The sequence below is a fragment of the Sciurus carolinensis genome, chromosome 17, assembly GCF_902686445.1.
Source record: "Sciurus carolinensis chromosome 17, mSciCar1.2, whole genome shotgun sequence".
NCBI classification, from domain to species: domain Eukaryota; kingdom Metazoa; phylum Chordata; class Mammalia; order Rodentia; family Sciuridae; genus Sciurus; species Sciurus carolinensis.
This window is the reverse complement of record NC_062229.1, coordinates 64,745,307-64,770,080: the sequence shown is the minus strand read 5'-3', so window position 1 is coordinate 64,770,080 and position 24,774 is coordinate 64,745,307. Positions and strand designations below refer to the sequence as shown.

The following is a 24,774-nucleotide window of genomic DNA, read 5'->3' as shown; positions in this document are numbered from 1 at the left end:
TATTATTGTTTTTTGTTATTTATACCCAAGCAGAGACATATGATTATGAACTAGCAGTGTGTAGATCTTATCTGGATCTGCTTGTTTTGGAATTCCAGAGTTGCCAAAGTCAATTTGGCAGCAGCCGCTTGCAGAAGTATAACATGGTTTCGACACCTGCCTGATGGTGACAGATAGGAAGAGAGAGATTCTACAGGATTTCATAGGTGTGAGTGCAGAGCCTCTCAGGAGGGGGCGCCCCCCCGCAGGCAGCTCTCTGTAGTAAGAATCCCCCACATGGAGATGGACTCACTTGAACTAGATTCCCACCTGTGCTGGAATCTGCAGGATCAAGGCCATCCCCAGAAAATGTGTTATTTTATCACAGCTGGAAGCCATCTTCAGTGTTTTAAAACCATAAATCTACCGCTTTTTATTAAAACATTGATTTGCATCCGCACAACATGCTGGGAACGAGGAGACTTCTGGATTTCAGCCCCACGGTGTTGGACCTGAGATGGAAACTGAATTTCCATGTGGTTAAGGATCAGGACAGCCCTGTCACAATAAGGAGAGTTAGAACCATGTTTGACTGTAGGGGAAGTTGGCCAGTGAGTCCTAATATACTTTATACCGGACAGTTGACTTATGCAAACTGGTAAAGGTTGTTTGTTTTAGAAATATGAAGAATTGCTGTGAACCCGGCATGGTGGCGCACGCCTGTAATCCTAGTGACTCAGGAGGCTGAGGCAGGAGGATCACAGGTTTGAGGCCAGCCTCAGCTACTCAGACTGTTAATAATCAAATGAGACCCTGTTTCAAAAAACAGAAATAAATTTTTAAAAAGGTCTGTGGCTCAGGGGTTAAGTACACCTGGGTTCAATCCCTGGTACAGAAAAAAGAAAGATAGAAAAAAAAAAAAAAGCTATGGATAATATTGGCAGGGAAAAGAGTGTTATAAAGAGAAAGAGTTTGGTATTGCTTAGTTTGATAGACATTTGCATATTACCACTGTCTAATTTTTATTGTATACTGAATGTGAATTGCTGGAATATTCAGTATTTGGTCTCCTTTTTTGTTTGTATTAAAACAACTGTTCCTTCAAGATATATTTGTTTATGAGTGGCCTCTGGTTTATTTATTCTCTGTTGAATTTGATCTTTTCTCTCTGAAGACTTCACATGAAGCTGGGCACGGTGGTGCATGTCGGTAGTCCCACACTTGGGAGGCAGAGGCTAGATAGAGGGTCGCAAGTTCAAGGCCACCATTGGCAGCTTAGGGAGACCCTCAGCAACATAGGGAGACTCTGTCTCAAAATAAAACATAAAAGGGTTGGGAATGTAACTCAGTGGTATAGCTCCCCTGGGTTCAATCTCCAGTACCAAAAAATAAGAAGCTTCTGTGGAGTTTGTATGCTCAATGAATAATAAGAATTTCAGGTAGCAATAAGCACTAGAAAGAAAGTACAACCAGGGAGTCTGATAGACAGACGGAGTGGGGTGACTGACAGTATTACTAGTTAGCCTCTTGGTCAAGGTGACATTCACATTGAAAATTAAATGTAGGCCAAGTCTGGCATATTAGGGTCACAAGGGTATTGGAAAGACAGAATGGCAAGTGTCAAGGCCCTGAGGCATGAACCAGCTTGGAAAAAAAAGCAAAAAAAAAAAAAAAAAAAACACTGGATGTTTGCGAAAGGAATTGGGGTATACAAGGAATAGCCCCCAACCAGCTCAGGGAACATTCAGGTGAAATTACCCAGAAGGAATAGATGAGGATTGAGGATGGGACCATGTGGAGCACCTGACCTGTTGAAGACTTCAAGCAAAGGCGTTTGCTTGGCCCTTCCCAAGGGCACAGTGTTCCTAGATTTTGAACCTATCTCATTTGCTTCTAATGCGCCCACTTGGCTTTCAGTTTGCTTACATCTCAATAGTCCAGCCTTGCCTGGCCCGTTGCCAGAAGATGTAGGAAGACAGTGGGGCAGAGAGAGCCGAGCATGTGGCCATGCTTTATGGCTTTGGGACCTGGTTCTGCTGGAGACAAGCTGCAGGACTTTGGGCAAGTAACTTGAAGCACTCAGGCCTCAGTCTGCCGGAAGAGTGTCATAGCCGCCTATTAGGACTGTCTGGAGATCAGTGGGAGTAACACACAGGGTTCATTATTGATAGCATTGTAGATCATGCTGCGCAAAACAGCACTGCTCTTCACAGTTGGAAAGATCTAATTGAGGGCTCTCATTAGGCGGTAGGTAATGTCATCGAGTCATTTCTTTGGAAAAATCCTTAGCCTTCACCAAGTGCTGCTTGTTCCAGCATCTTAGTTATTTATTTATTTATTTTTAAAGTAAATAAGAATGTTGGGCACGGTAACGCACACCTGTAATCACAGCAGCTCGGGAGGCTGAGGCAGGAGGATCACGAGTTCAAAGCCAGCCTCAGCAACTTAGCGAGGCCCTGAGCCAACTCAGTGAGACCCTGTCTCTAAGTAAAATATAAAAAGGACTGGGGATGTGGCTCACAGGTTAAGCACCCCTGGGTTCATTCCCTGGTACCAAATAAAAAGTAAACAGGGGCGAGACTTTTCTCATTAGCTTTGAGGCTTCGTCCCTGCTGTTCAGAAGTGCAGAAATGCATTTTCAAGCTCCCCTTTTAAAACTTATTAGGATGAGCTTGGATCTTTTTTTTTTTTTTTAACTTAGATTGTATTTAAACTTTTCTTTGTCTTTGATCATTTTTCTTGAGAGTTTAATAAGAGCCTTGATGTTGGTGGGTACTGAGGGAGGCAGGAAGGGGCCCTGGAACTTCAGGGAGTGCTGCCTGTCCACCCTTGCAGGGACTCAGCTGGGCTATTTGCTGTTCCCCAGCCTCTGCTGAAACCCTTGCGCAGCTCCTGTGCACCCCGTCTTCCGAACCCCTCTGTGAGCCCCAGCCCCAGTGTTTCCTTCTCCATGAATCTTTATCTTATTGCAACCCTGAGTTCACTTCAGACCTCGTTCAAGTTCCTGCTTCAAGTAATATGGGCATCCTAGTTAGGGCAGGGTGACTGGCATCAGGAAGTCCCTGCTGATGCTCAAGTTGCTTGTAGAAAATGGCATGTAATTGTACAGAACCTACGCAGGTCCTCCCATGTATTTTATTACGTGTTTATTGTTTGCAGTGCTGGAGGCTGTACCCAGGACCTCATGCGTGTTAGGCAAGTGCTCTATCACTGAGCTGCATCCACGGCCCATCCCTATCCTTCAAATCTTCTCCAGGTTACCAGTCCAACCTAACACAATGCAAATGTGTGAAGAGTTTTATACTGTATGGTTTAAGGAATGCAAACGAGAAAAAAATAAAAAACACCTCTGTATGTGCTGAATACAGACATAACTCTGTTTCCTCCAGTGTTGTCCATCCTCAGTGGGTTGAATCCAGGGATGCAGGGTTGGTGACACGGAGGGACTACTGTATCCTCTTCATCATGAGAGGCTGTCAGTTTCAAGATGTGCCTTCATGCTGACAGCTTATTTCCAGGGGAAGACTGACACGCTTCTACTTTATTAGGTAATGAAGAACACATGCTCAAATATAGGGATGTTTAAAGGAACCCAAGCGAACAGAAGCAGTGTTATGTTTTTAAAAAGGGAATACCTTCATGATGCCCAAACCATCCCAGCAATTCCTGTTTCTGCTTTTGGAAAACTCTCCGAGAATTCTTCCTTACACCTGGAAGCAGCACAAAAATCTGTCAGAAGACAGATGTGTGTGGCATGTCCCTGTTTAGATATACAGTCATCTACTGTGGTGTAGTCTAATTTGAGTATAATTCAAGGGGTATGCAGTCCTGGAACAAGTTATTAGACTCTGTTTTGTTCTTTTTTGGTGCTCTCGGGGCAGTGCTGGAACAAATGTGTTCTGTGGACCTGAGCTGGGGTGCAAACTGTGTTTTTATTACCTGTGCACAATGGTATAAATACAAACACTGAAAGAGAGAGAGAGAGCGCATGGTTAGCAATTGACTAGTAATTGCACAAAGCAATTGTGCAATTGTCTGGTTTAATAAAAAAGTCAAAATCTTACATTTGGTAGGTATTGTTTTTTCCTTCCTTCTAGTAATTAGTTATTATTGTATTTGGATACTTTTGGAAATAAGAACCAGCTGGACCTTCTCCATACAGAGTTTGAGAAGCCTTGCTCTAAAGGGCTGGGTTTCAGCTCTGGCTCATTTTCCTGTCATTCAAATCAGATAACCCTGCACATCAGTTAAATCAGGATTTGAGGATATAATTCAGACATCTGTATCATTCTCTTTCTTTTCTTCTTCTTTTTTTTTTTTTTTTTTCGGTATTTTTCAAGCTCCCCCCTGTACTGTAAGGTGGGGCTGTGGTTGAGATGGCTACAGAGTGCTTATTTTTGCGGTGATGTTTGTGAATGCTCCATTTCTAGAAGAGGTGGAAAACCTCCAAGAGGAGGTCTTTTGTTTTTCTCTTCCCTGCTTTGTCTCAAAATGCTGTCGCAAGAGGAGATGGGAAGCCTCAGGAGGGACTCTCACCTCCCCGCCTATAGCTTAGACTTGGTGATAAGTGAAGGTCCTGCCTTTGGGGGGCTTCCAGTCTAAGGAGGGTCGGAGATAGGTTGTGAACAAACCAGGAGGTTAACCTTTTTTTCAGTAATCATCGGTGTAAACCAAATGGCTTAGGTCACCTGTATTAGACTGGGTGGCCCATGACCTGGAGGATAAGAAGGCAGCTAGCGATAGGAAGCTGAGGGAATGCCGAGAGGCATTCCAGGCTGAGGGATGGTGGGAACAGAGTGTTGGAAATGGCAGAGTTTGGAGAGTTGGTTGAGGGTCGACCGAGGGCTTTGAAGGCTGTGGTCAAGAGATTGGGATTGGGTTCCCAGTGTGATGACCATCCCTGAGGGATCTTGTTCAGGAAATGAGCTTCTCATCTCCAGGTTGACATCTCAGAGGCCGGATATCCCTTTGGAGATGTGGGAGGCAAAAAGAGGTTGGAGATCGGGGGAAGCTGTTGTACTTTCTGATCCGGAGTCTGATTTCAGGTCAGCCAGACAAAATAGAAAATGAAGCTGGTCTGGCTAGTCCAGACGGCTCTGGCCCTCACTGGCTAGCTTTGCAAAGATGCCTGGTGCAGATCTCAGCCTTCAGTGTGGGCCATCAGCTCGGCACTGTTGGCGGTTAGCCGGAAAGGTGGGAGCTGAATCATAAGACGTCCACCAACTCCACAACTTCCTCAAAGTCGAAGTGTTCTGGGCTCCTTTCTAATTCCCTAGATTGACTTGGTTTTGAGGAATGTAGATTTATTTTCTGTGCCTGACTTTAGGCAAATTAAAAACCAGGCCATTTATAAAAAGCACTTTAGGAACTTTGATTAAAGCAAACCACCTGGCAAGGATATAAACAATACTGAAGGAAGTACCTTCTTTCCCTGTCTCTTAAGGACAGTTATGTCTGGGGACCCTCACCCCTGCTTCTCTCTCTCGGATCTTCTGAGCTGGCTGATACCTGATAATGCTTTCTAGAACTCTCTCTCTGTCTCTGTGTCTCTCTCTCTCTCTTTTTTTTTTTTTTTTTTGGTACTGGGGATTGAACCCATGGGTACTCAACCACTGAGCCACATCCCCAGACCTTTTTATATTTTATTTAGAGACAGGGTCTTGCTGAGTTGCTCAGGGCCTCGCTAAGTTGCTGAGGCTGGCTTTGAACTCACCATCCGCCTGCCTCAGCCTCTCAAACTGGTGGGATTACAAGTGGGCCCACCGCCTATGCTTTCTGTATGCAAAGGAATTTCATCCTTCCGCCCTATGAGGTAGGCATCGCTCTTATCCCTGTTTTGTAGACAAGGAGACCGGATTAGAGAGGAGTGAGTTGTCCTATGTCACACAGGGCAGAGCCAGGAGTCACACCCAGTGGTGAAGCTCAGGTTCCAACTCCCTACTCCCACACTACGTGAAGGCTTCAAGCTAAGAACCTCTGCTGATCGTGGGCAACTTGCAGGTCTCCCTTTTACCTGGATTGGCTCTGCTGGTCTCATCCGGCCATTTAGTGACAACCGTGACCCCTGTCCTTCTCTTCCTTTCGAGCCTTCATTTCTGATTCCCTTTTTGAGCCCGAAGACAATTTAGCTTTCTCTCTAGTTGCCTGAGGTGATCGTGTTGGAAGGTGAAGCTACCAGCTTGCTCTTCCTCTCCAGCGTGCGGGCGGGTATCCTGCCCCAGGTGGGTGCCCGGATGGAGCATGCTCAGTGCCCTGCACTCAGGTGAGAGCAGAAACCCCGGCGTCCAGCCCAGTTGGCACAGTTGCCAGAAGAGCCCTCCTGCCTGTCCCAAATTGGAATAAGGGGGAGGGAGCCACAGGCTGGTACAGGTAAGAAATCCAGGGCTCTGGCTTTTCACAGCTGAAGCTCAAGGGCTCTGCTTGTGGTTCTGGGATGGCCCTGCAGGAAGGAAGGGCTCCGTGGTGGGGTTTGCTTTTGCATAAGGCAGGGGCTGGGGCTATCCTAGCTCTTTCTCTATTAGGCTTCATCAGCCTGCTGTCTTCCTGAACTGCTTGGAATTTTATTGTTAAGGAGCCATTTTGGCTCATTTTTGCTTTTTATTGTGTCTGAAGTTGGGCTTCCCTTCGGATTAGCCAGTGGCTTCTCTCTCTCCTTGTCAGGGACCCCTGGAGGTGGGAGCAGTGTTCCAGAGAATTCTCTGGGCATCAAGGATTCAAAGATGCATGAGAATTCGCTCCCTCCACTCTGTTTTCCCTCCCTTGTGTTTGCAGAGTAGAAAAATGCTGGTAAGGCTGTTATTGGTAAGCAGATGCAAATCCAGGTATTTATTCTCTTAGTGTTCCTATAATAGAAATCATAGTTAGTCCACATCAGAGAACTCTCGCCAAGATGTGTTATGTGTGCATTCTTTAGTGTTCAGTAAATACTATGGGGGAACATTTTGGAGCATTGTGGAAGAATAGTTTGGGGGGTATTTTTTTTCCTTAATAAGAATGAATTTTTCAATCTGGTAAGCTTCTAAAGCAGAATAAGCATGTACTAGTGAACGTGATAATTACTGGAACCCTGTGGGAGCAGGCGTTTGAGTTTTTAGGCATTCTTGACTGTATAAATGCAAATTCATAGAGGGTGCTTAGGAAATAAGAACAGTAGAATTAGTCTATACAAAAATTTGCCTTTTCCCCCAGAAACTAGGGATTGGAGCAGAGCCCTTGGTGTAGCTCGAACAGAAGTTATTTGTTTATATAGATAAGTGATTTTCACCATTCTGAAGCTGAACAGAAATATTTTTTTCAATAGCAAAAAAAAAAAAAAAAAAAACAACCTTGCTCCTGCTGGTCTTTCTTTTCCACAGCAGCAGCAAGAGGCAAGTGAGAGAATGTTTTTAATTGAAATCGCAGAACTTCATCTCCGCCAACTCTCACTTGCTTCGCCAGTGCAGCGTTTTGCCAGAGTTTCAAACAAGACTGCACAAGAAAGGCGAAGAATGTGGCCTTCACAGATACCAAAGCACAGCAGAAACAGCTGGGAGAGCCCAGCCTGTTGAGTCCCCATGTGGCTTCTGCGCAGGACTGACAGACCTGTGGTTCATATCCCTTCTCTGAGCTGCTGTATCTCCATCCTGGCTCACTTGGTGGTGAATCCTTCTCTTTTCAGGGATCATTTTGCCCTTTCCTTCCTGTGGCCTTGACTTTTCCTAACTTGTCTGTTGATGATTTTCTTTCTTTTTTGGCAGGGCAGGGGATTGAACCCAGAGGCACTTAACCACTGAGCCCCATCCCCAGGCCTTTTTATATTTTATTTAGAGACACAGTCTCACTAAGTTGCTTAGGGCCTTGCTAAGTTGCTGAGGCTGGCTTGGAACTCACGATCCTCCTGCCTCAGCCTCCCTGGGTGCTGGGATTACAGGGCATGCGCCACTGCACCCGGCTGATGATTTTCTTTAGAGAGAAATAGCGTGTTTTTCTTCTCATTTGTGGTACTTTTTGTTGTTGTGTGTGTGTGTGTGTGTGTGTGTGTTTTGCATAGGACTCTGAAATGCAAGTGATAAAATGTTCTTGAATGAAAATTTAAAAAGGGGGCCAGCAGGGTGACACAGGCCTGTAATCCCAGCAGGTCAGGAGGCTGAGGCAGGAGAATCTCAAGTTCAAGGTCAGCCTCAGCAATTTAGCAAGGCCCTAAGCAACTCAGTGAGACCCTGTTTCAAAATACACAATAATAATATTAAAAAAAAAAAGGGCTGGGAATGTGCTCCAGTGATTAAGTGTCCCTTTGTTCAATCCCTGGTATCAAAAGAAGAAAAGAAAAGAAAATTGAAAGGGGTGTTTAATGTAAGGGCATCGGGCCGGTGCTGGATACCCAAGTTCATGGAGAAGCAACCCCCCCCCCCCCTCCCCGAGGAAGGACTTTGGACCTTACCAGGTGTTACCGGCCTGGCCTGTGCTGATTGACTATGCTCTTCCTCATTCTTCTACTCTCTCAAAATATGCTGGTCTGCTTCCCAGCGCCTGGCGTTCCGCCCACACTTCCCGTTTGCCTTTCTTCCCAGCACTGGCCCTGCCAGACTTAGCACGGGCTAAACCAGTCCTTCTCCAAGTTCCAAGGAGAGGGACTCTGATGGGCCCACAGCGGGTCACCTTCCCCTGTGACCCAGGCAGCGGTGCTCCATGCACACGGTGGCTGAAGTGGGTTCTGTGGTAACCAACAGACAGGGGCAAGGGAATGGCTATAAACTTGGGAAGCGAAAACACTTGGATTGAAACCAAGGCTTTCTTTACCACTGAGCCACACCCCCAGGCCTGGGCTTCTTGTTAACTTCCTCTCCACCCTAATTTCAGGTTCGTCAAAACCTAAGATGAGCTGGGCACACAGTCACTTGCTTGTAATCCCAGAGACTGGGGAGGCTGAGGCAGGAGGATTAAAGCTTACGGCCAGCCTTAGCAATGCAGCAAGACTCTGTCTCAAAATAAAAGCAAAAGGGCTGGGGATGTAGCTCAGTGGTAGAGCACACCTGGGTTCAATCCTTAGTATTGAAAAACAAACAAACAAACAACAACTACAAAAATACAGACCTAGTCCAATAGCGGTGAGTATATGCATGGTGTTAGAATAGGTAAAGTCAGTGCATACTGGTATGCAATTAGTAAATGAGCATTTATTGAGTGCCTATGGTGTGCTAAACCATTTCAGGTCTGATAGTGGCTAGACAAGTAATGCATGACCCATTTAACTTTCATTCATACCTTTCTTACCTCTTCTCAGTTACAACACTGTTTTCTGGCTACCTGTTACTCTTCATGTCCATTGTAATGAGTGAGAAGATATTTTGAAGGATGGTTAGTGATACTGTGATTTATATCTTTTAGGTCCTCGGTGATGGGATTTTTTATAGTGAAGGAATTCAGGGAGGCCCAATATGATGAAAGACGAGATACCGCCCCGGTCCTTGCGCTCACGTCTAAAGCGAAGTGAGCAGGTCTATAGTGCCCATCACCTGTTCCAAAGACATGTGAAGAAGCCTAATTTCCCAGTAGGATAGAAAGCTCATTATATTTTTGGTCCAGGTAATTGTAATCACGGGATGTATGATAATGTGAAAGCTAATCTGAAATTCTTTTGGAACTTTAATTATTCTCTTTTATCTAAGCTTGCAAGTGATTAACTGCAAGACCTCTGAAAAAAAGCATTTCTTTTCCACCTCTGTTTGGAAACCGGGTCTGGATTTCCATGGGTTTCAAGCCCTTTTAGCACTTTCACTTTGGATTTGACCAAGACTTTGGCGGCGTCTGGAAAATTCATGCGTCCGGGAGGGTTTGTTTTAATTTTCATTCCTTAATCTAATTTTAACTTTAATCCTCCTTTGCAAGTCTAATTCAAAATGTAAGCAAGGTGGCTGAAGTATATTAGAAACTGTATTAAAAATCTCTTTTGGGGCTTTGGCGTATGTACTGAGAATTGATGCCAAGGTCCTTATTATGAATTCATTTTCCAGCATTAAAAAAAAAAAAAAAAAAAACGAGGACAGCTCATAAATGTTCTTTCTATTTTTCCTCCTTATGGTACTGGGGATTGAACCCAGTGGGCCTCTACCTCTGAGCTACATCCCCCGCCCTTTTTATTTTATTTTATTATTTTATTTTTTATTTTGAGGCAGGGTCTTGCTAAGTTACTTAAAGGGTCTTGTCTAGTTGCTGAGGCTGGCCTTAAACTTGCAGTCCTCCTGTCTCAGCCTCCGGAGTACCTGGGATTACAGGTGTGTGCCACCATGCCTAGCTATTCTTTCCATCTCTGTCCATCTTGATTTTAGTCCTCTGCTGTTGTTGCCTATAGGGGGTTTTAAGTCATGTCAAAAAGGTATTTTGGTCTGGTGGCTTTTCTGCTGCCTGTGGGCACGTCTGAGGTGAGCGCAGTCTGCTGTGGTTGGGGCGATCTGCCTTCTGGTAATGTGTGCTTATGTCACAATAAGCCCAATTTTGTGTCAGCATGATCACACAGGTGCACGTTATTAGTGAGAGAAAATGGACCCAGGTAATTTTGAACTTCTGTTGACGGATCTCACGGGGCTGAGTCTTCACCATTTAGGTTTTCTACCGTGAACGCCTTTTCTGTTTGGGAAAGATGTGCACTTAAAATGTGTTACTGTTTGTTTGCTGTTATTTTCATTTGTTTTCTGTGTCAGTACATTTTAAAGGCCTTCTTATAGTCAGTGTTTCAAAATCGTGGGAACTTTTGTGAAATGAATTATTCAAATGAAGGAGCTGTTAACTTGCTCCTTTTTTCTGTTCTTAGGAACAATTTGAATTTCAGGCGCTTTCTTTTTTCTTTTAATTGGTGAGGTTGTCTTTGTGGTTTGGTTGATTTTGTGTGTATATATGCATGTATGCATGTGTAATTTTGCACATGTGCACGTATATACATATGTACAAGTAAGCACATTATATTTAATGTTTGCAAATAAATGCCTACTTTTTTTTTTTTTTTTTTTTTTTTTTTTTTGGCACCAGGGATTGAAACCAAGGGCACTTAACCACTGAGCCACATCTCCAGCCCTTTTATATATTTTATATATAAAGACCTTGTGTAAGGTCTCGTTAAGTTGCTGAGGCTGTCTTTAAACTTGTGATCCTCCTGCCTCAGCCTCCCGAGCCACTGTGATTATAGGTGTGCACCACTGTGCCTGACTGATTAGTAATTTCCTTGCACAAGCTCCCCAGGTATGAAATTGCTGAGGTCAAGGTTTTGATGATTTCAAGATTTTTTAAAAAAATTAATAGCACACATAACCAAATGACCCTCCATTGATAACCTTCCTGTCGACCTGCACAGGGTTGTACCTTTATCATCGTGACCTCTGTTAATAGCAATAATAATAATAATAATAATAATAACACTTACTGTTAATAGTATTTAGTATCCTTGTGGTTTTAGTTTTGGCTGGATCCTTAGTTGTTTTTTTCTTTTTTTTTTTTTCTTGTCCACGTCTGTTTCAGGTGCCTGAATTTGAGGTCATTTGTGACATTTGCCTTTTTGGCTACTGCTTTAGAGAGAAAAATACCAGAGCAGGTAGGGACTGGACCTGTCTAGGGCTTTCCCAGGGTAGCAGGGCTGCTGTTAGTGGTTCGGCCCTCTTCCGGCATCTCTTTAGAGTGCTGCAGAACAGCAATGGTTTTGGGTTCATCTTACTCCTCTCTGCCGGAGCAACCGCAAGAGAGTGTTTGCTGGGAGCAGCCAGGGAACAGCTTGTAGGCATCTAAGGAGCGCTGGACTGTCCCTCGGTTTCCAGGGGGATTATTAAGGGCTGTGGGTAGATATTTTGTGAATGCCGACTGCATCTTGATAACTGGAAAATCCTTCCCGAGAACACAAGCGTGTGTAAGGAAGTGCACTGCTGGTGGAGGTAGGCACCGTTGTCCAGCGTGAACCTGGAGGGTGGTTGGCATGCGTTTGGACGCGGCTTCACCATCGAAATGACCGTGGTTAGGTTTTAGGCATGAACTCTGCTCTTGGCACTTCACACTCCAATCCAAGTCAGGTCATTCCCTTTGCTAGAGAAAGCTGCAGGATAGATGGTCTTAGCCCTATGGAGCGTCTTTGTAAGGATTTGGGAGGGAAGGAGGGAAGAAAGGAGGGAGGGAGAAAGGAAAAAGGGAGGAAGAAAGGAGGGAGGAAGGGAGGGAGGGAGGAAGGAGAAAAGGAAGGAAGGGAGGGAAGAAGGAGAAAAAGAAGGAAGGGAGGGAGGGAGGGAGGGAAGAAGGAGAAAAAGAAGGAAGGGAGGGAGGGAGGGAGGGAGGGAAGAAGGGAGGGAGGGAGGAAGGAAGGGAGGGAAGGGGGAGGAAGGAAGGGAAGGAGGGAGGAAGGAAGGGAGGGAAGGAGGGAGGAAGGGAGGAAAATCAGACTACCTCATGAAGACCGTGGTGACACGCGCCTTCTGGAATGGATTACAGGAAGGTTGGGACTTCTGGCCTCGAACTCTGGGGGCACAGTGTGATTCCTGAAACCTCCAGGCAACACATACCTTCCGCCAGCCAATTCCCTGTGTATTTCATGGGTCGTTTTTGTCCACGTCCATGGTCAAGGCCTTGGATGGAGACGCAGGCGTCTGGACTTCCAGACCAGGTGTTCTGGCCACTGGACTTGCTGTGAACCCGCCTGGGGGGACCAGGTGCTGACATTCCCACTTACCATCAGTCACCGTCACTTCTCTGCCTGGAGTTTTGTCAACCCGGGGGTAAACTGAAGGACTGACGGATTTATTGTCCAGTTATGCAAGACCAATCACTTAGGTTGCCGTCTCCCCCAAGAACATCACAGAGATCTTAAAAAGGAGAGGCTTTTATTGGCTTCCATAAATAACGTTATCGAGGACCTCCTTTTCCCGTCCTCATTGCTGATGGGTCCTGTTTGGAGCTGTCACAGTGATGGGTGTGTGTTGTTTTGCCCTCCTCCGAAGGTTCCATGGCAACAGCGAACATTGCTATTGCTGGTTTTCATATGGCAATAAATCCCGATGATGCAAGTGGCCTCAATGCAATAGAGGCGCGTTGTGAAATCTCCCAGGCCAGAGCAGGGCTCCTGGCTGGGCTTGGCCCTTCCAGGCTGTCATGGATGACGGCAGAGGCCCCTTTTAGCCTGGAGTCCCTCGGAGTGTGTGGCTCCTTGGTTTCATTGTCTTGCCTGGGTCCTATTTAGACAGTGGGGTGGTTGACCCCGCAGTGCGGGTGGTTCCTGCTCTTCTCCAGGACTCGCTTGCAGAATCTTGCTGGACTTCTCTTTCTCTTTTCTTGTGCTAACCCTCACTAAAGGTTGTGCCACTGAACCCTAACCTCCGCCATGACAGATACTTTCTACTGGTCCTTTGTACCTGTGTTTTAAAGTCAGTTCACCTATTCAAAATACCCTTCCAAATCCAATCATTCTTTTTTTTTTTTTTTTTTGCGGTGCTGGGGATTGAACCCAGGGCCCTGTGCTTGTAAGGCAAGCACTCTACCAACTGAGCTATATCCCCAGCCCCCCAATCAGTCTTCTTTGGATAGCCTTTTATCATTTAAATTTTATTTTAAAATTTTATTTGTTCTCTTTAGTTCTACATGACAGTAGAGTGCATTCTGACACATCCTACATACATGGAGTGTGACTTCCCATTCTTGTGGTTGGACATGGTGTGGAGTTTCACTGGTCATGTGTTCATATATGAACATGGGAAAGTGACGTCCCCTTCATTCCACTGTCTTCCCATTCCCCTCCCCCTCCCTTCCCTTTATTCCCCTTTGTCTCATCCAGTGAACTCCTGTTCTTCCCTACCTCCCTTTATTATGTGTTTGCATCCACATATCAGAGAGACCATCTTGGCCTTTGTTTTTTTGGGATTGACTTATTTCACTTAGCATGGTAGTTGCCAGTTCCATCCATTGACTGGCAAATGCTATAAATTCCTTCTTCTTTATGGCTAATATTCCATTGTGTATAGATAACACCTTTTAGTATACTTTGATAGAATGAGTGCCTCCCGTTATTTTCATTTTTTAAAAAATATTTTTATTAGTTGTTGGTGAATCTTATTTGTATGCGGTGCTGAGAATCGAACCCAGTGCCTCACATATGCTAGGCAAGTGCTCTACCGCTGAGCCACAACCCCAGACCCCCTATGATTTTCATTTAAAAAAAATTTAAATTAATAAATTAATTTTGTACCTGGGATTGAACCCAGGGGTGCTTAACCATTGAGCCATATCTCCAGCCCTTTTAATATTTTATTTAGAGACAGGATCTTGCTAAGTTACTTAAGACCTTGCTAAGTTCCTGAGGCTGGCTTTGAACTTGTGATCCTCTAGCCTCAGCCTCCCCAGCCTCTGGGATTACAGGTATATACCTACGCACCTGTGTATTATTTTCATTTTTTTGAACACAAATGGGCCTGAGCTTTCAACAGTGAAGACCCCAGTTTCAGTTGAATGTTCTGTAACTGAAGCGCAGTGGAATTTGTTCAGGATCTAGAGTCATAAGGGCTGTACTTATTTCATACTGTTGTTGTTCATTCACTGGGTGACCTTGGCTAAGTCACAACAGCTTCTGAGTCTCTTTTTGTTCCCTGTTAGGTAGGGATAATAATATTTGTGGCCTTTTAAGGGTGGTGGCAGAAATTGACTGCAGCGGTGTCTCCCACCCAGAGGCTGTTGGCACCACGTGACTCTGACATTCTTTCCACGGGGAGTGGATGGGATGTCTGGTTCCTTTTGTGTGCGGTGCAGGACCTGGCGATTATAGTGAAGTAGGCTGTGAGATTTCCAAGGCAGGGTCATAAAAGATGACCTGACATCCGCCTCATTTTCTTGTGACACTCGACTTTGGAATCCAACCAGCCGGCTCTAAGGATGAGCCACAGAGGCCACATCCAGGTGCTCCAGTGGATGGCCCCTGCCGAGGTTCCCACCGATGCCAGCCCAGGGCCACTGAGTCCCCCTGGATCTTCGGGGAAGCTCGGGGCTTCAAGGACCAGACACAAGACATCCCACTGTGCTTTGTACAAATTCCTGACTTGCAGAAATTGTGAAAGATAATATAATGGTTATCATTGACTTCAGCCATTATGTTTTTGGGTCATTTGTTACATGGTGGCAGTAGATAAGGAGAACAAGATATTGTGGCATTTAAGAATAACGTTCTGCCGGGCTTGGTGGCACAGGGATTAAGCCTGTAATCCCAGCAATTTGGGAGGCTGAGGCAGGAAGATCGCGAGTTCAAAGCCAGCCTCAGCAACAGCGAGGCACTAAGCAACTCAGTGAGACCCTGTCTCTAAATAAAATATAAAATAGGTCTGGGGATGTGGCTCAGTGGTTAAGTGCCCCTGGCTTCAATCCCCGGTATCCCCCGACCCTGAAATAAAAAAAATAACAATATTCTTCTTGGTTTTTGCCATCTTTCCTATTTATGAAACTGTGCGACCTTGAACCAGATCTGTCACTTCTTCTTGTGTGCATGACTGTAAATGGGGTCAGCAGTACCTTCCTCTAGACATTAGGAGAATTAGTGAGTTAGTGTTTGTGAGATTGCTCACTCAATGTTCACTGTCATTATTTTTGATTAAACTGTATGGCTAGAATTTGAGAATGCAGGGAGAGATTTGTGTGAATTGTATTTTGATTTTTAAAGGAGTTATGCAAATTTTGTTAAGTGCCTTTCTCTAGGCAAGAAACCAGTTTGAATGTAATTTTCATGAAAGGCAAAAAATAAAAGAGAAATTAAAAATAAATCCGATACTCATGTCTGCCAGAGTATGTATTTATTTTACATATTTTGCTAAGGTTATTTGTGTCTGGGAACCTTTGGCTTTGCTTTATGGAAGGAGGCGTAATGACTCCTATTATGGGATATCATTATGGGAGGGAGAAAGATGGGAGGTGGGAAGATCTTATTTTACAAAATTCGTATACCAGAACTGCATTCTTCCAGGATAGTCTTAAATACTCTAAGGTAGATAATAATGTTGTTAAATTTTTCTAATCCCTGAAATCGAGTTTGCTAGTATCTTTGTCTGGTGTGTGGGGAGAAGGGAACAGAAATTTCAGTTCTGCCTTCAGACTGAAAGTTCTGGATCTGTGTTCACACTTCAGGGATCGTTTCTGCCCTTGGCCCTGGAGTTTCTTAGTGACCCCTCCAAGCCTCACTTTCTGAAGCAGTCAGGTGGGTCTAGCAGTGATTTCTTCTAGAATCTGTCAGGAAAATTCCATGACAGGTTGCAGTTTCTCAGCCTTGTCTGATCACAAAGCATTTGTTTCCTCTAAAGCATTTACTAACATAATAGAGCTACAGAATCAGAGTTTCCATGGATTCTGTGATTTTTTTTTTTTTTGGTACCAGGGATTGAACCCAGGGGCACTTAATCACTGAGCCACATCCCCAGCCCTATTTTGTATTTTATTTAGAGACGGGGTCTCTCTGAGTTGCTTAGGGCCTTCCTAAGTTGCTGAGGCTGGCTTTGAACTTGTGTTCCGCCTCCTGAGCTGCTGGGATTACAGGCATGTGCCAGCCTGCCTGGCAGATTCTGTGATTTCTAAATAAGTCTTATTATTAGGTTGGTTTGGGAAACATGAAAATGATGTATGTCCAACCTGTTAGTTAGGATAAGGAAGAAATGTGAACTGCTGTTGTAATTGTACTTATAATTAATGTTTTAGGTAAGTTCTTGCAAGTTACTGTGTTCTTTAAATTTAGTTCTGTACTTCTTGACAACTCCTGAGAAATAAGAGAGCAAACCTACACATTGAAATGAAATCTGTTTGTTATTTTTTTTGTGTTCAGTAAAAAGGGATGCATTATGTTTGCTTTTTTCCTTTCTGTTTTTGGAGGACCAGAGATGGAGACATCATTTTCTGTAACATAATTAAAGAAAAATAGCTTTGCCATCAGGGTTGCTGAACCTTGAGGGATTTGCCTACTGACTGCCCATCTGGCTGTGGCCAGACGTCTTCCTGTTGTAAGTTACATGATAATTAGGGATAGAGAGTAGCCAAATTGGTGACTCTAATTCAAGTCAGTGTTTTCTTCTCTCTCTCTGACTCTGTCTCTGTCTCTGTCTACTGGGGATTGAACCCAGGGATATTTTTACACTCAGCTACCTCCCAGCCCTTTTTATTTTGAGACAGGGTCTTGCCAGTTGGTCCAGGCTGGCTTCAAACCTGTGAGCCTCACACCTTAGCCTCCCTGGTTGCTGGGATCACAGGCATGCACCATTGGACTTGGCAAAGCCAGTGCTTTCTATATATAATGAATATCTATGAGTTTCCTACAGAAAGTATTTAGAACTTATTTTTGTGTGTGTGTATCTCTTAGTGCAGTGTAATCCTATTATAACTGGCTAATTGTTACAAATTTGAACTGGATCAACTTGGATTTGGATCCAAGCTTTCTAACCCCATAGGGCTCTGGGGAGCGACTTGATGTTTATGCAGTGTTTTGCTGAACAGTTTGGACTGCGGTCCCTTTGTCCCCCTTGATCACACTCTGTATTACATTGACTCCTGCAAAACAGTGAGAAATGTCGCCATGGTATTGCATGACTAATTTACAAAGCAGAGAATACTTCTGTCCCTTAACTTAACCTTTTAATCTATTTGGCCTGAATGCCCTAGCAGTCTGGGCTTCTTGTAAAGTGTGTGCTTCAGTAGTGTTGCTGATTATTTCTCACCTGAGGCCCGGTTCAGCAGCTGGCCAGGGGTGGATGTTGGGGCCTGACCTGCTGCCAGATTCGTCGAAGGAACATAATAAATTATTTGTTGCCATTATAATTATTTACCTCATTTTTTAATGAAGCCCATTATTTTGCAAGACACAATTTCATTAGCATAGGTTTTGTTGTCTAAACAAGCAAGATGATGAATTTCATTTTTTTTTTTTTTTTTTTTGGTCATTCCAAGTTAATTCTTTGAGCTATTCTGATGGCTATTAAAACACAGTGGGAAGAGTCCAATCGATGTAGCTGGGTGGGACAGTTCTAAAATTGGAATCGAGTGGTAGCCCCAGCTCTCCGACTGGCCTTGGGCAAGGTCTTTAAACCACAGCGGTACCACCCTGCCCCTCTCTAAATGGACAGGTTGTCATTTCATATTGCATTCGACTCCAGTTCTTGGCTATGTGAATCTGCTGGTTCTTTTTTACCCATATTTTCATTAGTGTCTTTATATATAATGGTGGGATGCAGAGTTACATATTCATACATGCTCCTAACTAATAAAGATATGGATAAACAATAGAAAAGTAAGTTTGTGTTGGATGTAGTGTTAAAGCTGGAATGTGCCAGGTGTGGTGGAGCACACCTGTAATCCCAGCGGCTCAGGAGGCTGAGGCAGGAGGATGGTGAGTTCAAAGCCAGCCTCAGCAAAAGTGAGGCCCTAAGCAACTCAGCGAGAGTCTGTCTCTAAATAAAATACAAAATAGACCTGGGGATGTGGCTCAGTGGTTAAGCACCCCTGAGTTCAATTCCTGGTACCATTAAAAAAAAAAAAAAAAAGTTGGAATGTTTGCCGACCATACATAGAAAGGCCTGGGCTGCCAGGAGTGGAAGGGGTTCTCGACTTTTTAAAATGCTAGGCTTTTTCTTCTGTCCCAGGTTTCTTCCTGTGTGTCAGACAATTGCTTTCTGTTAATTCAGCCACTTCATTCTTATCTGGGGCTACTTTAGTTACTGTCTCCCATCTATGGATATCGTGCATGCCAACTGAAAAACAAAAACAAAAACAAAAAACTCTGGACTAGGTAGTGGTCCCAGGCTTTGAAAGTCTACATGTCAGAAATTACAACAATCTCTTAATATGAGTGATACTTTAGGATCTCTTGGTTTTGGAAAACTGCTATGAATCTGATAATGAATCAGTAATAGCCTGGATAGATTATTATATATTATATTCATGTAGTATTGCAGCTATTATATATCTATATCTATTTACATACTTACATATACAGTGGCATGTACATGTGGTGGAAAAATACATTAATCACATTATTTGTTTAGTGTATAGATAATTTCTGGTGTACATGTAAAATCCCAAACCCTATGGAAAGACTTCTCTGTGTGCCAGAGTTTTTGGGCCACAGCTTGTGGGAGGATTGGATTGGGCCATGTACTTGATTTTTTAAAAAAATTGTTCTTTTTAGAATCCATGACAGTAGAGTGCATTCTGACACATCACACATACATGGAGTGTGACTTCCCATTCTTGTGGTTGGACATGGTGTGGAGTTTCACTGGTCGTGTGTTCATATATGGACATAGGAAAGTAACGTCCCCTTCATTCCACTGTCTTTCCTATTCCCATCTCCCTCCCTTCCCTTCATTCTCCTCTTTCTCATCCAATGAACTGCTCATGGACTCAATTTTTCATTCCTTGGGAAAGAGGAAATGAAAGCTTTCCGGTCTTTAAAATCAGAATTCTTCTTTAATGTCAGAGATTGAACCCAGGGCCTTGCATGTGCTAGACAAGTGCTCTGCCCCTCGGCTGAGGATTCTTTAAACATTTAAAATTCAGTCTGGGTATACATGTGATTTGCCTGTGTGCGGATGTTAGACTGTGATAAATTGAGCTTCCTGGTTGGTAGGTTCCAAATCTGTGTTCATTTTTATTTTCATTAGAAATCTACCCCATTCACTCCTTGAGGGATTTTGGTTTCTTCAGCCAATGGTAACTCGGAGCGTACTGTTTCCCCACTCGCTTGAGCCTCAGAGGAGGGTTTTCAGATTCACGGACTGACAAGGGGTCCCTTGAATATTTTGGTTGCCCACATCAGAAATGTACCCAGTTCCTGCTCCACTATTTCTTGTCCTGAAGATGAAAGATGTAGCCTTCCCTTCTCAACCTCCTCTCAAATAGCCTTGTGCTTTTGTAAAGTTAACGAGTTAGATTCTAGACGCTTCTAATGCAGTAAATCTCTGAAAGATTAGGAGCAGTCTGTGGTAGGAAAGTTTATAGTTTATGGCCTCTTCACATTTATTTGGCTTTTTATTTTTTTTGGTACCAACAATTGAACTCAAGGGTACTTAACCCGTGCGCCACATCCCCAGCCCTTTTTATTTTTTATTTAGAGACAGGGTCTCACTGAGTTGCTTAGGGCCTCACTAAGTTGCTGAGGCTGGCTTTGAACTTGCAATCCTCCTGCCTCAGCCTCCCGAGCTGCTGGGATGACAGGCATGAGCCACTGTGCCCGACTTGGCTTCTCTCTTACCATCAGGTTTGGGCAGTGGGAATTGTTCTTACAGTAGCATGATGGGAATTTAACTAATCAGCTGGGCATGACTAATCTCAAGAAGTACAAGCTTGGTGATTGACTCCCTAAAGCCCTGGGTACTACCATGGTGAACTCAGGGCACCCTGAATGATCTGGTCTATTATTGATTGGGTATTGTGCAGAGTCCAGTAATTACCAGCACTCGGTGCCTGTGATGTTAACCTGTGTTCAGGGTACCGTATCATTCAGTGTGTGTGTGTGTCTAGGTCCTTCTGTGGGAATATGTACTTGGCAATGAATATTTATCAAGTTCAGAGTCTGGTAATGATCAGCCTGCCACATCCTCATAAAGTCTTGATCACCTTCAGACACTGATTGAGGCTCGAAGATGAGTCGATTTACCACCCAAATTGCATCTCCATGTTTTAAGGTGATGTGGGGTCTCAAGACTGTGAACCATAGTCTTGAGCAGCAGACATAGAATATCTGTTTTTCCCTTTCATTAATTTTTCATTCCCTTCCTCTTCTCTGTCTTAGAGAAACTGTGGTCTCTAATAAAGGCTAGGAAGTTAAAGAAATAGATTCAAGTTTTGTGGTCTGTGGTCTTATTTAGATACAGTAGAATTTACAAGCGTATAAATGTGTATTATGGATTCAGAAAGACCGTGGTTTTGTTTATAGATGTAAATTTCATTGCTTCCCCCGCCCCTGCCAGTGATCTTACCGAGTTCTAGTATATGTTTTATTTTTGTGGCTTTTGTGCATTATTAAAGTCAGACATGTTTATTGCAAAAATCCAAATAATACACAGCAATACGAAGTTGAAAAGTAAATTTTTCTGTTACCTTCTTCCGTCCCCAACCTAAAATTCTCACCCTCCAGAGATAATGAGGTTAAGATGTCTGTTTTCAATTTTTTACCTATACAGGTAAAAATATGCATGTGATCTTTAGAATCTTTCATCTAGATGACAGGTACACTGATTTTACTCGTGTCTGAAATTCTCGGCAGTATTTTAAGTGTATGTGCTACTTTATGCTTTTGCATAGCAATCTTTGATATTAACAAGATACTCTATTTTCTTAAGTGATTAAGAAGTGACAAATGGTCTAAAACCATGTTGAATCTTTATTTAATTTAATTTTTTTTTCTTAGGAAGAGCGATATAAAATCAAGTTGGAGAAATTAACGAGCTCCCTCATTCTCTGGATTCAGGTTTTCTTTCTGTCTGCCAGGGGAAATGTTTGACCACATTAGTGGGTATGTCACCATCCTAATGGCTTTGCTGTGACAGAGTTCATTTTGGCTTGATCTAACAGTCCAGTCATGAGGACAGCCCAGGACCAATATGGGGTTCTGCTGAGAGGGACTCTGGTTCCAGCTCAGGTGTGGCTCTTTCATTGCCAGAGTCCTGCCCTCATCTGCATTCTGCGCAGGGGAAGGGGACTCTTCTCTGCACAGGCTACGCCTGGGAATGACTCACTGCACCTTGGTCCCATCTCAGGAGCCAGACTATTCTCCCCTGGCCATCCACAGCTATACTGAGCCTCAACCCCTGCAGCCACGTGGTCAGCTGAGAATTTAGAGGAATGGGAGACTGTGTTTTGTTGTTTTTAGATGTTGACAGACTTTTATTTTACTCATTTATTTATACGTGGTGCTGAGGATGGAACCCAGTGCCTCACACATGCTAGGCAAGTGCTCTGCCACTGAGCCACAGCTTCAGCCTTGGAGAATGTGTTTGAGAAGGCATCTTGCAGTCTGTGTTGGAGATTATTACCTTATCTTTTTAATGCTTAGAGGGAATCATTATAAAAATTGTCATGCAGTTTTTTTTATTTATGTACATTTTCCCATATTTATTTAGTGCCTTATAATTGTACTTAATGATGGTATTCATTGTTTCATATTCGTACATGCACACAATGTAAAAATGTAATTTGGCCAATATTTCCCTTTTCTTTCTTCCTACCTCTCTAATTCTTTTCCTCCACTCTACTGATCTGTCCTTTGCTTTTCATGATAAAGGGAACCTTGAGACACACTGAGAATAAATGAATAATCCCACTGATGTACCAAATCTAAACTATTAAAAAATAGCTATTTAAATTCTTTTTTTTTTGTACCAGGGATTGAACCCAGGGGCACTCAACCACTGAGCCACATTGCCAGTCTGTTTTTATTTTTCATTTCGAGACAGGGTCTCACTGAGTTGCTTAGGGCCTCGCTAAGTTGCTGAGGCTGGCATTGAACTCGAGATCCTCCTGCCTCAGCCTCCCAAGCTGCTGGGATTGCAGGCATGCACCACTGCACCCGGCTCTGAACTACTGAGAATGACAGTTTTTGGAGGGATGGATTTGTGTATTCTAATTGTTCCTTAGGACAGATACGTTGTATAGAATTGCTTGCTGATGGCATCTGTATTTTTTCAAGGTTTCTGATAGATCTTGTGCTACTACCAATTTCCTTACACTTTGCCCAGTCCTGGAGTTTTAACTTCCACGTAAATCTTTGTTCATATAATAGCAAAATCAGTCCTTGAGATAGCTCGGTGTTGGTATTTTAATGGTCAGGAAACTGATCCATGTTATCTTCAATTTTCCTTCATCTCATCCTGCATCTCAAGGTCATGTCCTTTTGTATGACAGGGAACTGTTTTGCCCTTTCTTGGCCCATTTTGTGTGCCTCTAGATGGTATCTTAGATGGGTGCCCCCTTTATGCTTGCCCTCCATGGGGTGCAGTTTATCCTTTTCTGTTAGTAATGAGCCTGCACTTAGACACCTCCTGCTCTGTGTGTCCCTCGCTGGCCTCCTGGTGTATCTAAGGACAGGCATCAAATGGCAGGAGATGAGGGGAGGGTTGGGCTGGCTTCACTTGGGCATGTCCTTCTGTTATAATTGTGAATTCAGGAATCAAATTCATTCCTTTTCACCTGATGTCCCTTTCATATAACTTTGGATTGATTTCTTCATCTCTGTTTATCTTCCTCTCGTTTTCCTTTTAAAGATAGGTGCTTTTCTACTAAGATCTCATTTGCTTTCTTTCTAAGTTTTGTTGGGGGTGTGGGCTGTTTGGGGAATGATCCTAAAAGAATTACATCCTTTTTTTTTTTTTTTTTTTGCCCTTTCTTTTGGGGAGACCTGGGAAATGAAGTTTGAAAACTGTCTGTCTTCCTGATGAACGGGAGATGTAGGGGTGTGGCATGCTAGGTTGTACCAAATGCCTATGGGTGGTAGACATGTATACAAAACCCAAGATAAACAGCATGGCAACCTTCCTTTCTCCTGTTTCCAGGTGAGATCTGAGATGGGAAAGTAAGCTGGAGGAGAGGATTAGACCAGTGAAACCCAGTGGCAGTTCTGGAATCTCATTCATGGATCTCACTGCTGGATATTCTCATACCATTGTCTGTTTTGTTTTGCAACAGGAATTGAATCCAGGGGTGCTTAACCACTGAGCCACATCTCCAGCCCTTTTTTATTTTTTTGTTTTAAGACAGGGTCTCACTGAGTCACTTAGGACCTGGCTAAGTTGCTGAAGCTGGCTTTGAGTTCCTCCTACCTTTTTTTATTTTTATTTTTTAATGGATCCAGGGTCTCACACATGCTAGGAGAGCACTCTCCTACGAAGCTGCACCCCCAGCCCCTTGAAGTCCACATTTAAAGCAACAAATGTCTTTCAAAGACTATCTGTATATTATTAACAATTATTTGACACATTCCATTTAAACTGGGTAGTCTTCTAGCAGCTTAATCTTTTATCAAATTGCCAGCATCTGAGGAATTCCAGAAGCAAGTTTTTGTTATAATCGTTACAAGAAATTATTTGCCTAACCAGTATTAAATTTTTTCTTATTATAACCTACCCTGCTTGTAAAATAGAAGATCTTGTTCGTTTTTGGGGGTCGCATTTCAGAATTACTTTATTTTGCTTCTTTTCAACTAGAAATTGCTAGTGTAACTTCTGCATGGGTATAGGTTTTCTGAGACCTTAATTTCCAGATTGTTTTAGTAACCCCAAATCCAACTTCAGTACCCATTAGATAATGAAATACCTAACTCCCTGGCATGTTTGCTGACTTCCTGGGCTTGTTTTTTAATATGTGCTTTTGAACTGCGTTTTTCTTGGGAGACTGTATTTCTAGACCTGTGACTTTGTTAGGGACAGACAGATGAGGAGGGTGGGAACTGAGGTTAAGAGAGTAATTCTATAAAATGGGCCCCAGTGCTGACCCCCACTTGCTTTCTTTTCCAAGGAACAATGTACCTGCAGCCCTGCCTGGCCTCGGTGGACAGGATATGTCGCATTCCTCAGCAAGCCACCTGTTCACTGCAGGCCTGAGACGATGTCCATGGGAGGAGCCCAGGAGACCTTTGTGCCCAGATCCTGAAACTCTGGGAAATAAGGATGGTTCCTCCTAACAGTAAAACCTGAACAAATGTATGGTTAAGAATCCAATTAGAACCAATCAGCATGGGTGGAGGTGCCCTAGAGTTGCCATGACAGTGGGGACTTGAAAGTCTGAGGTCACCCTGCTGTCAGTCAAAAGTCAAGAGGTGGACCTGGGCAAGACTTT

At 43.6% G+C, this 24,774-nt stretch overlaps 1 protein-coding gene across 13 annotated transcripts in view; it reads left to right on the top strand.

The window, feature by feature from the left end:
- Magi1 (membrane associated guanylate kinase, WW and PDZ domain containing 1) overlaps window positions 1-24,774 on the top strand; it is a 657,940-nt gene that overhangs the window by 129,870 nt on the left and 503,296 nt on the right. The window contains exon 1 of one of the 13 annotated variants that reach the window (XM_047532137.1): window positions 5,960-6,241. The exons of 11 other annotated variants lie outside the window; for them this stretch is intronic. In XM_047532137.1, the coding sequence (XP_047388093.1) occupies window positions 6,220-6,241 (22 nt within the window). In that variant the 5' untranslated portion in view covers window positions 5,960-6,219. Of the gene's footprint in view, window positions 1-5,959; window positions 6,242-6,266; window positions 6,349-24,774 lie in introns of those variants that run through there. One more of the 13 variants, XM_047532140.1, reaches the window with a different exon arrangement.